General features: G+C 46.4%; 2 protein-coding genes across 2 annotated transcripts; both read right to left on the bottom strand.

The window, feature by feature from the left end:
• Nucleotides 1–1,711: 1,711 nt before the first annotated feature.
• On the bottom strand, nucleotides 1,712–5,754 carry lurap1l (leucine rich adaptor protein 1 like). Its single transcript, XM_030088166.1, has 2 exons — nucleotides 5,350–5,754; nucleotides 1,712–2,775 (listed from the first exon to the last, which is right to left on the bottom strand). Exons 1-2 carry the CDS (start codon nucleotides 5,566–5,568, stop codon nucleotides 2,386–2,388), a joined length of 609 nt encoding a protein of 202 aa, XP_029944026.1. The 5' UTR covers nucleotides 5,569–5,754; the 3' UTR covers nucleotides 1,712–2,385.
• A 1,015-nt stretch (nucleotides 5,755–6,769) lies between these two features.
• LOC115384230 (5,6-dihydroxyindole-2-carboxylic acid oxidase-like) lies at nucleotides 6,770–10,635 on the bottom strand. The gene is made up of 7 exons (XM_030086555.1): nucleotides 10,092–10,635; nucleotides 9,331–9,653; nucleotides 7,791–7,995; nucleotides 7,552–7,719; nucleotides 7,298–7,477; nucleotides 7,057–7,203; nucleotides 6,770–6,979 (listed from the first exon to the last, which is right to left on the bottom strand). Exons 1-7 carry the CDS (start codon nucleotides 10,444–10,446, stop codon nucleotides 6,792–6,794), a joined length of 1,566 nt encoding a protein of 521 aa, XP_029942415.1. The 5' UTR covers nucleotides 10,447–10,635; the 3' UTR covers nucleotides 6,770–6,791.
• Nucleotides 10,636–10,907: the final 272 nt, after the last annotated feature.

Below are 10,907 nucleotides of genomic sequence, written 5' to 3' on the forward strand. Positions count from 1 at the left end.
TTCACCCTCAGCGCAGGGTGGATATAATTGCCGATGGGAGGCCTCGACAGTCTTGGACTAACTTTACTGTTTTGTAAACTGATAGCCTTTACTTACTGAAGAGGAGGAATTATAAGGCAGCATCCACTTCATATCTGGTTGGGACGAGGAAAAAGCCAAAGTTAAAAACATCCATTTCCTCTTCAATCACGACTGCGCGCTTCAGCAAAAGGACGGCAATTGTCTTGGTTCTGCCTTTCATGTCGGAAATGTCGACTTATAAGGGCAGGGAACGGCCCAAAAGGCGACTGCTGTTCATGGGTAGTGTACCATGCAGCACTCAGGAATCTTGAGTCAGACCTATTACACCCGAAACTCACCGGACCTGTTCTGTGCATCCAATTATTTCAAGGCCACTTGCTCCAGTCTTAACATTCTCCCCACGGCGGTACTAGCCATCACTCAGTCATTACATGGCTACATTTGTTAGGACATGAAATTTAGGGGAGTCTGAAAGAGCTCGCGTCTGTAACAGAAGCGCTGACGAGGACGTCACGCCGCCGCTCACAGGGCTCCCGGACTCGGCCTGGTTCAGCTTGACAGGAGGAGCTTAAGTTGGCCAAAGCCTTGGAGATAAGGAAAGGCAGCGTAAAACCAAACAAAGCAGCTTTGCACTTGGAGTGAGACAAAGTTGCAAGAACGCTTAATGTGCCCGGATCAAGTGATTATATCTGTCTGGACCTGATGCAACATTAGAAGTGTCATTTTGTGGTCAAAACAGCGGTGCTATTTTTACACGACATGATCTATTGAAGAAAACACCCACAGCCTTTCTGACAAAGCGAATTTTTGATGATTAATCCATCAAGGCAGCGTTTCAAACAGCCGCCGGAGTCCAGTGGCCCACGGCCACTCATTCATTTGCAAGCCAAAGAGACCAAGGTTCTCATCTTCCCTGTAATGACTTTGCCTGCAATTCTCCGTCTGGAACTTCAATTATGGCATGAAAGATAAGAAGCCGCCGAGATGAATTACAAATGAGAAAAACACCACGGACCTTCTCGGATGCTCTGCATTGTTTGGATTTCGCTTCCAATTTTTTTTTCGATTCGGGTTGTTTATTTTCCAACGTGAGGAGGAAACTTCTGGTAACTTGACTCGTCATCTGTGATCACGCTCGTTCTTTCTCAGCCCAGATATCGTCCATCTGTTAACGGCTTGGAAATGGTAAAGAGCACAGACAAGCAGCCGCGCTCCGAATTTAGAAGCATCCTTTTGGGTTTTGCGTTTTAACAGAGAGCATTAACGAGGCTCATTTTCTCCGCCACATTAAGCAGAGCAACACAAACTCGGGAGTTCATTACGAATATCTTTAAACTAAATTCACACACACACAAAAAAAAAAAACAGCGAGCGTGATGTTCGCTTTCCATCTCATTAACAAGACTTGATTTAAAAAATAAAAATCGACCCATGAAGTTTGTAATGAACAAAAACTTAACACGTTATGAGCAAAAATCACAATATATTATTTCATTTCCAACACAAGGTGAGTTGTAATCAAAAAAACAGCTGGATGAGATACAAACGTCAGACCAACATCGGGGATTTAAAGCTAGAACATAGTTTATGTACAGCAAACGCACAGGTCCCGTTAAACCTTTTAACAGCAGAGAATTAAAATGTGCCCACAGAGCAAACATGTGTTTCACATACGTCCCCCACCAGTAAATCTCCCATCTGCTGTCGAGGCGTTTTTTTTTTTTTTTTGCCTCAGGCCTAAATTATCTTTAAGACAATCGAATCGCTTTGGTTTTCAGTCAAGTAATCGTGCTTCGAATGTGCAACTAATCCCGTGGGTGTCAGACGACGCGCTGCAACGCCGGTCGTTTAACGTCCCGCCGGTGAAAAAGAAAACAAAAAAAGAGTGAAAAGCCTGACGTGTTTGGGATGGGAGGTGGCGTTTTGGCAGCGGAGTAAATTGCACTTGCTGTAACACTTAAAACTTAAACACACTGCCACTTGAAACGGTTCAGCCTCTCGAGCCACAAAACGGCCAATTTTTCCAAATGGCTGCTAAATCCTAATCTACTCTCAGCTGATAGCGAAGAGTGAAGTCCTCCAGATGAAATGGAATTTTCAGCTTAATCCTACTAGTTTGATTTCCCAACTTCAATAAATATAACGCTGAATTATTACAGTAACATTAAAATATATTAAGACACTTTTAAGTTGCTTCCACCTGCATTTCGGTGTGACTTTAAGTAGCGACGGTCAAACCAACACAAGGTACAAAATGAAGCATGAGGGGAAAAAAAACCCAAACAATTGTGTTTAAAATGCAGCCTTTCTGCACAAACTGGAGTCTCAGTAGTCTTTATAACCACCGCGCTTAGCTTTTCAACCTTATCCAAAGCAGTAGTATTCATCCGACTCCACCCTCGCTTTGAGGGGGGATTTGCTGAAGGCTTCGCCGTCGATGACAGTTTTCTCCACAAAGCAGTCGAGGCCCGTGGGCGAGGGGTCGTCGGGGAGGCTTTCCGCCAGCGTGTCCAGGTAGCTCCCCACCGACAGGCTGTCCAGCCCGTCGCTGTTGGCGTCGTTCAGACTGCTGAGGCTGCCCCGCAGCGAGGCGCCGTCCTGGCTGTCCGATAGGCTGTACAGGCTGCCCGTCAGGCTGCCGTCCTGGCTGGCCACGCCCCCTTTGTCCTCTATCATCCAGCGGATGGACTCGATGCCCTCGTTGATGGACATGAGCTGTTGCATCAGCTTCACGTCAATGGCTCGCAGGTTGGCCTGAGAGAGGGAAAAGAAAGAAAAAATACTGATGAAGAATCGTCTTCTGGAATTAGTCTTGTAAGTCCTACAGTGTTATTTTGATGAGGAGCTACCGTCCCCCGAGTGCCAAAAGAGTGCAATAAGCAGTGTCAGCCATCCACACTTTAGAGCCCAGGACACAATAACAGTAGTTATGGGTGTAAAATAGGAGGAAAATAAGACGTAATGCCTAAAAATACCCTCAGTGTTGCGGGTCAAGGCTTCAAGAAAGACAGGGAAGCTGACAAACACAGCGAGACTTCCAAATCACCACTGTCAGTGATGACAACTGTTCTGCTCTGCCTCGGCACTCCTCAAATTTCCGAATATATGTATACCAACTTAACTGTTGAATACAGTTAAAAGTCAGAACGTCACTGAGACAAATGGTTAAAGCTCACACGTGACCTTTGGAAATAGCAGCTTCTCTGCTCTGCTCAAGTTTTTTTTGTTGTTGTTTTGTTTTCCCAACGTCTGACGTGTCGGTGAGAACACAGTGTTCCACTTTGTTTAGGATATCAGTCCTTGTTGTGTCATGTCGTTTATGTGGCACCGGAAAAAGACTGAAAGCAGCAGCAGCAGCCGAGCCAGAAGAGAAGTTCTCATCCAGGGTAATGAACGACAGATAATCCTTCTTAACACAGTATGACCATTGACTGAACTGTCCCCTCTGACAAGCCAATCCATTCACTGGAAGTGGACAGTCTGTAGAGCCACGCGGAGGGATTCCCCTGCGTCGACCGGGCGACACACACACACACACACAAACCCCGTCGGAATGAAAAATGGTGGCTGGGCAGCTGTGACATCCTGCACAAGGCAGACGTGGCTGGTGCGGCGTCCCAGACAGCTGGCTCCACACAACGGCCTCTTCTTTGCTGCGGATTTGCAACCAGCCCGTCTTCTGGCTCCCTTTGCTGCCGGTGTGTTTGTCTTGCGAGTTTTACCACCTGCTTTACACACCGAGAGAACCCTCGCAGATGGACTTTAACAGGAATTCCGCCAGCCTCGCGGTAATGGGATGTCACCAGTGGCTCCGTTTCACAAAATGAATTAGGGCCTCGCAATTAGTGCCGCATAATGTTGCCCGTGCAGAACGATAACCCGGTACAACATGCTCAATTTGCTCGACAAAGATCCAGCCTGACCTTATTTGCCAAAGTAATTTGGTCCTTTGATAGGCTGCACATTGTTTCAGTCCCCCAAATAACTCAAAACACAGACTAAACAGAGTTGTTTGAGTGTGTGGAAGAAACCTTTACACACCAAAACAGAGCAGTCTGATTGGATTAGTGCTTAAGCTGTGAAGACGGCCGCAAAAACAAGGAAGCATTGATGGTGCAAATTGGAAATAAGCTCTGTAACTATCAGATATGACTGACAGAATTACGCTGAACATGTCTTTTTTTTTTCTTCTAATTGGCCACTTGTTCTTTCTCATCTGTCAAATCACATTGAAGAAGCTCTGTAAGAGACTCTAAGTACTTCCTAATTGAAGGAGTCGAAATGTGCTGATTACAAGTCTAAAAACGGTCGTTCACAACACAATAAATCTAATCCTATCAACACAAAGTCCCAGGCGGTCGGTCAGTTGGCTCGGTATGACACAGCCCTCCTCCGGCAGACAAAACTCGGTCAATCGGGCCATCTGCTCAACAATCCTAATACCTTTGGTGACCTTAAAGTGAGTGTTTGTCGTCCGGCAAGGCTTCAGTATCTCCCTCATGACAGATCCTTTACACAGTTTTTAGCACAGAAACTAGCATAAACATGGATATCCAATTAATCTGACACATTGGGCTTGTTTTTGTAATTTCAGCAAATGGGCTTAACTGGCTGGAAACAGAGACACATTTTCTAATATAATAAAGTTAGAACATTAATACTGGATGACAAAACAGTTGGATGAACTTTAAAGTCAAGTAAACACTGCACAGTCTTGATCCAAAGTTGTAACAGCTTGATATGACAACATAAACAAAAGGAACTTGCACTGGTTTCCTGAGCTGTCTGAACATGAAGAAAGGTTGTGCAAACTGAACCTACAGTTGAACCTACTTCTGTTTTCGTGACAGTCGGTTCCACTATGCTTCAGATGCGTCGAGTTCTGACTTTTTATGGCTCATCCAAAGGTCTCTGCTCAGTGTGGTCCGACCATAATCTGTTTCCCACAATCAATTCTTAGAAACAGACTGTTTTCTCTGGCATTTGACAACCACATGTTGATATATGTGGACTTGTTCTGTTCCGCGTGCAGCTCAGGCGCATCCTGTCACTCTGGGCAGATTCACCATGAATGCATACGTGAGACAAGAGCATGCTGGTCATTTTATGTGGCATGAGTGTGCAAAGATGAGTCATAATCGACCTTGTTAAACTTGTGTGTATAAAGAGCACACAGCTCAACATTAGACATGCAATGCAAAGTAACTACAGATAAGGTAACTTTCTGCGTAAAGTTTTGACATATTTTAATACTTTAACTGGACACGATCCGATCCAAAACAGTTTATTCATTAATTAAAAACTTAAAAGTAAAGGTTTGCTGCTCACCATTTCCTGTTTGAGGAATTGCATTTTGCTCTCCAGCCTCTTCAGGTCTGCAGAATTCGTCCAACACTTCCCGTTCACCAGGCGCGCGGCGGCGGGCTTGTCGTGCTTGTCTCCGGCTTTCCCTCCAGCCAGCGACCGAAAGAGGCTATCGGGGACTTTTCGACCCAACTTCGTCTCCAGATCCCTCAGTTCGGGCAGGACGCTGTTGTCCTCGTCCATCGCGGGGCTGTCAGACGCCGTCGTCAGTGCGTAACCGAGCTAAAGAGCGCGTAATGCATCCGGCGAGGAGCGCGGCGCCGGCGCTCATTACAACTTTATGAAGCAGCTTTAACACTGACGCGAAGTCGGAGATACTTCACAATCTGTGCACGCACAGACCTCCCATTTTCACCCTTCAGTTCATTCCGACCGACCAACCAACCAACCAACCGGGGCAGTTTGATGGCAGCGTGCGTAAAGAGGACCCTCCCATCAGAGGAGCGGCGGATGAAACCAGACACCCGACAGGTGAGGCGTCACCGGCATGTGGGAAACAACCACTTCCTGAACTAAACACAGGCTTTTTTTTTTCTTTTTTTACCATGACTAACAATTTAGAAGCAGTGGGAGTCCAGAGGCACAGATGTCTGCTGTCAATCACCGTGTTTCCTTGGTGTAATAATGTTTTTTTTAACGTGGTGCGTCTCCAGTGCGCGTCCTCCGCCAAGCAGGTGAAGCAAAGCAGTGTCCGAAGCAACAATCTTTATTCAGTGACATGATCCAGCAGCTTCTTGTGTATAAATGTAAACGTTTAATAGCATTTACGACAATGTCAAATGTTTTTGTTTATTTATTTATATAAAAAAAACACAGGGAAATAAAACCTGAAGACACTTTTTTTTTTGCTACATTTCTGTTGAATAACCACCATCTCTTCTTTTATTGGCGACATTTCAGGAATAAAAAGGAAGCAAACAAACGAAAACAAAGCATCTTTCTCTCATACTAACGGTGCGTTTGGAGGAGATTCAGAAATTGAACCGCCGCACCCCCTTGTGGTCACTTCTGCTTATTGGCATGAGGCACATTGAGTTCTGCAACTGAAAATGAACATAAAAATCACAAAACCCACCGGGATCGCTGTTGCATCTGTTTCTGGGCTTTTAGAAATTGTGTTTAAAATGTTACAGGATCTCTTCCTGTTATTTACACCTGACAATTGAGCTAACAATCATCCTACAGACCCAATCTTCATCTGATCGCTTCAATTTTTATTCACCCTATCCTATCTCAAGCCTCTCATTAAAAACAACTCCCCAGTGAGCGAAAACTTAAAAGTAGCTGTTGACATCTTTGCTATTTTGAAAGAAATTAAACATTTTTTTTTAGATTAAAGTACAAGAATGCAGCATGAAGATTCAAAATCAGCGGATCTGTGACAAGAGGAGGCACGCCGGCGGGGCTCAGACCACAGACTGGCTCTTGTCGTCGTCGTAGCGCTGGTACTGATCCACGAGGAGAGGCTGGTGGCCCTCCATCTTGTACGACCGGGAACGCACCGCACACGTGGTGACGGCAAAGATGACGGCGACGACCACGAGCGCGGCAACGATCGCCATCGTGATGATTTCCGTGAGAGTGAAAGGTTGACCTGGAGAGGCAGAGGTAGATGATCAGTACTTTTAAAGGTCTTTATGTGTGTGGCGGAAGTGATGAGAAAACGGGTACCGGGCCATTGAACTTCGTAGGAGTAGCCAAGGTTTTCGGGCGCAGTCACAAACATCTCCGAGTTCGTCACTGGAGGCCAGAAGGGAACCATGTTGTAGCCTCTGTTGTGACCAATAGGTGCATTCTCCTCAGGATACACGGCTGAATCTGTAAGGAAAGCCTGAGAAGTTACTCTAAATGCAGCAGGAAAAAGACAGATCACTGATGAAAAAAAGAAAAAGAAAAAGAAGAGAATCCGCACCTGGACTGTGCCTCCTCAGCCATTCATCAAATATGGCGTCGGTGAACGTGTGCAGCAGGACGAAGATGGGGTCGTTGGGGGAGAGGTGAGTCTGTCCTCCCGTCCCGTTCAGGAACAAGTGGGCCAGGTTGTGCAGGCTCCTCACCACGGGGTCGTAGTTCCCCTGGGGGGCGCTGTAGCCTGACAAAACAAGACGTAAAGTCAAGAACTGGAGCAAATCCGTAAGACAAAGATCAGGCTTTGCTGCTGCTCACCTTCGATGGTGTTCCTGAAGCTTTCAGAAGAGGTGGAGTAGTAAGGCGGCGTATCAAATGTGTTAACCTGCAGACAGTCTGCTACGTCTTTGGGCTCTGGGAGACGCTGGACCATCGGCCTGTTAACATTTCCTGCCGGGTTTCTTCTGATGGGAGAACTCTCAGTGCCTTTAAGAGACAGAAAACAGAACATAAGCTACTGGAAGAATAAAGGTGACCACGGTAAATAACAGTCTTACTGTTGCAGATGGTTCCCAGAGTGTCGTAGTCCTCCACACTCTCACAGATCACCCTCCACTGGGAGAAGATGGAGTTGGAACTCAGGGAGTTCATGTCGAAGCTGCTCCTGGCTCCCATCAGGTCATCCGTGCAGATGTCACACGTGTTTCCGCCGATGGCGAAGTTCCAGTAGGGCAGGGCGAAGGAGGGGTCCTGCAGCATGTCCTGGAGGTGGAGCGGATGAGTGTGAAAACCGAGGCAGGAAAGCAGAAGCACCGAGACAAAACTTCATCTGCTCCCGGCTTCGTTTCAGCTTCCTCAGTAATACCTAATAATCCAAGAAGTCTCCCTTAGCAATGGTGTAAAAATGCACTGAATAGATTAAGTTATTTCCTCTCTGGCTTCAGTCTCGACGAGATCAGTTCACAGTGAATGAATAACTGTGCAAAGCATGGAAATTGATTTAGCAGCAGCCTTTGCAGATACAATTTTTGAGGTTTGTAATGCCTTCACATGTGGTGTGTTCAATGTTGATTTGAAGGCAAACATTTCAAAATGCACATACATTTCGAAGGGGTGCCACTTTTTTTGAGCAAAATGACAAATGTAATACTATTTTTTTAATAAGTGCAATCTTCAGGACCTTACACTACGACAAAAGACCTGAAGATGGAGAAAATATATCAGAACAGGATTTAAAGGTAAAAATATTCATGAAACTCAGCAAAATAGTCATTCTGTTCACCTGTGATTTGCCCTACTCCCTTATTATCATTCATTCTTGTGGTTTTCTTCAAGTAAAAAAGTCCAGATTTACAAAATATCACAATGAATGCCATAAAAAAACTCCAAAGAGTTATATTTTAATGTAGGTCTGGACTCATGAGATATGATTTACTGTATAAACTGACAAACTTCCCGCTCTTCTTTGTGTTGATGATATTTCCAATAGATGTTTTTTTTTTTTCCAGCTCTGGCTCAGACTTTAAGTGGAAACACTTATGGCTTGGAAAAGGAGAAAATGTAAGAAAACTCGCACATGATGAGAATGGAGTCTCTGCAGGAGTCCTGCAGCCTGACAGGGAATCAGCCTCGTTCTCTCCCACTAATTGTGATCCATTGGATAACTCAACCCCGCTGCACTGGGGTGGGATTGTTACAATTCTCCACACATCACTTCAGTGATCGGCGCAGTTTAATATCTCCTCTCAATGCTGCCGTTGTTTTTTTTTTTTCTTTTTTTTTTTCCTCCAATGGGGCTTGCGTGCGGATCAAATCCAATCTCAGCCGGTAAAAAAAAAAAAAAAAAAAAAAAAAAAATGCTTCAAGTCGCATTCCGAGCTCAGCTCGCCTATTAAGGCGTGACATTGCTTCGTCAATTATGATTTCCTCGCCAATACAGCTGCTTTACGCAAAACAAACAAGCTGGGGAAGCTGAGAGGAGGGGGGGCTATTAGGCGGTGATGTATTGGAAAATTAAAACTGTCGATATGAAAATTATTCCAACGTGGACAGAAACATAATCAGGACTGTGTATGTGTGTGTGTGTGTGGCCCTCACCTGCATGTCTCTCTCCAGCTGCAGCAGGTGGTACCTGTGCCAGGTCACGAACCCGGGGCCCTCGTGGGAGAAGTCCACTCCTCCAAAACTGGGCTGCCCGGCGCCGAGGAACGTCTTGCTGACGGAGTAGTAGTGTGTCCACACGAACAGGTTGTAGATGGTGATGTTCTCGAACAGCGTGCTGTTCCCGTCGGGCCCGAAGATGCTGGAGAAGTGGCGCGTGGCGATCACCAGGTCCGGGTGCACGGTGCGCTTGGCCTGGTCCAGCGCGTTCACGAAGGCGCGCTTCTCGGCCGCGCTGAGCTGCATCACGTTTCTCCTTACTGCGGGGGGGATTACGCGCCAGAGGAAATAATTGGATTAAGCTCAATCAGTCATGCGTTAATTGGGGGATCAGTTTTAATGAGCGGGAGAAAAGTGGAAGAAAGAAGGGAATATGCGAAACAGGCACATTTTTGACAGTTGTCAGCGTTTTATTCTGTAATGAAGGTACTTTTTTATTAGTTTCTGTACCCCTTCATATTATTTCTCAGTTCTAATTTGGATTAATTTAGGAAAAAAATACTCTGATCCTAACTGAGCCAAATGCAACGAGGACACAGAGAAATCCCGATCAGATTTATATGCAAATACTTAAACAATACATATCTGCCTCATAGTGTGCAAATGAACAAAATATAAACCTGCGTAGATTGCTCATTTGCATTGGTAAAATGCGCAGCGCCTTTGCACAAGTAACGGATCAACAAAGACGCACTCACCGACAGGAACTCTCTGGTTACAGCTGGCTCCGGTCCACCCGTGTCTGCAGCGTCCACAGTTATAACCGCTGAAGTTCCCGCTACACTGACACGCGCGGCTGAAGTAGCGCGCGGGCCACCGCTCCCGGTCGTCCCGTCCGTCGTGCGGGTACTGAGGCCCGTGCGGGCGCGCGTCCACCGCCAGGGACACGCACTGTCCGCGCCCGGCGCTGGAGCCGCAGGGGTCGTTAATCAGTCCTGGGGGAGACGGACAGCACTGTCCGGTCCGGAGCACCTCCGGGGTGACGCACTCCCTGGGGAACTGGGCGCTCACGGCCGCCGCGCACGCGAGCACCAGAAAGCACAGCTGCAACATCGTCCCCAAAAAAATAATTTTACGCACGGCAGCAGCTGGTGTCGAGTCACTGGATATTCACCTGTAAATAGCACACTTCGACTAAACCTTGATGGGAGAATAAATGTGCATCACTTCAACACGTCAGGAATGAAAACTGCTGCAAAAAGAGTGTGAAGCTTTCCCCTTCCATGCGCCCATGCAGGCCCCAGTTTCTATTTCCCCCCCAAACCACTGGAGCGTCGACCTTAAATAGCGGATTAGCGCATGACTACCCGGCTTTTCTGACTCCCGCGTGATCCCATCACATAACATCATATTTCCTACTGGGACGCAGGGAGAGAAGGTTGTGTGATCCGGTCATGCACAGTGCTATTCTTCTAAAAAGTCACCGGGCGTCTGCAGTTGCTTGAATAACTGCAGTACAGTATAGGAGAGAGTCTAATTAATTACCAATCTGAGGGGGGAAAAAAAAAAGAAAT

This window comes from Salarias fasciatus, chromosome 3, assembly GCF_902148845.1.
Source record: "Salarias fasciatus chromosome 3, fSalaFa1.1, whole genome shotgun sequence".
NCBI classification, from domain to species: Eukaryota; Metazoa; Chordata; class Actinopteri; order Blenniiformes; family Blenniidae; genus Salarias; species Salarias fasciatus.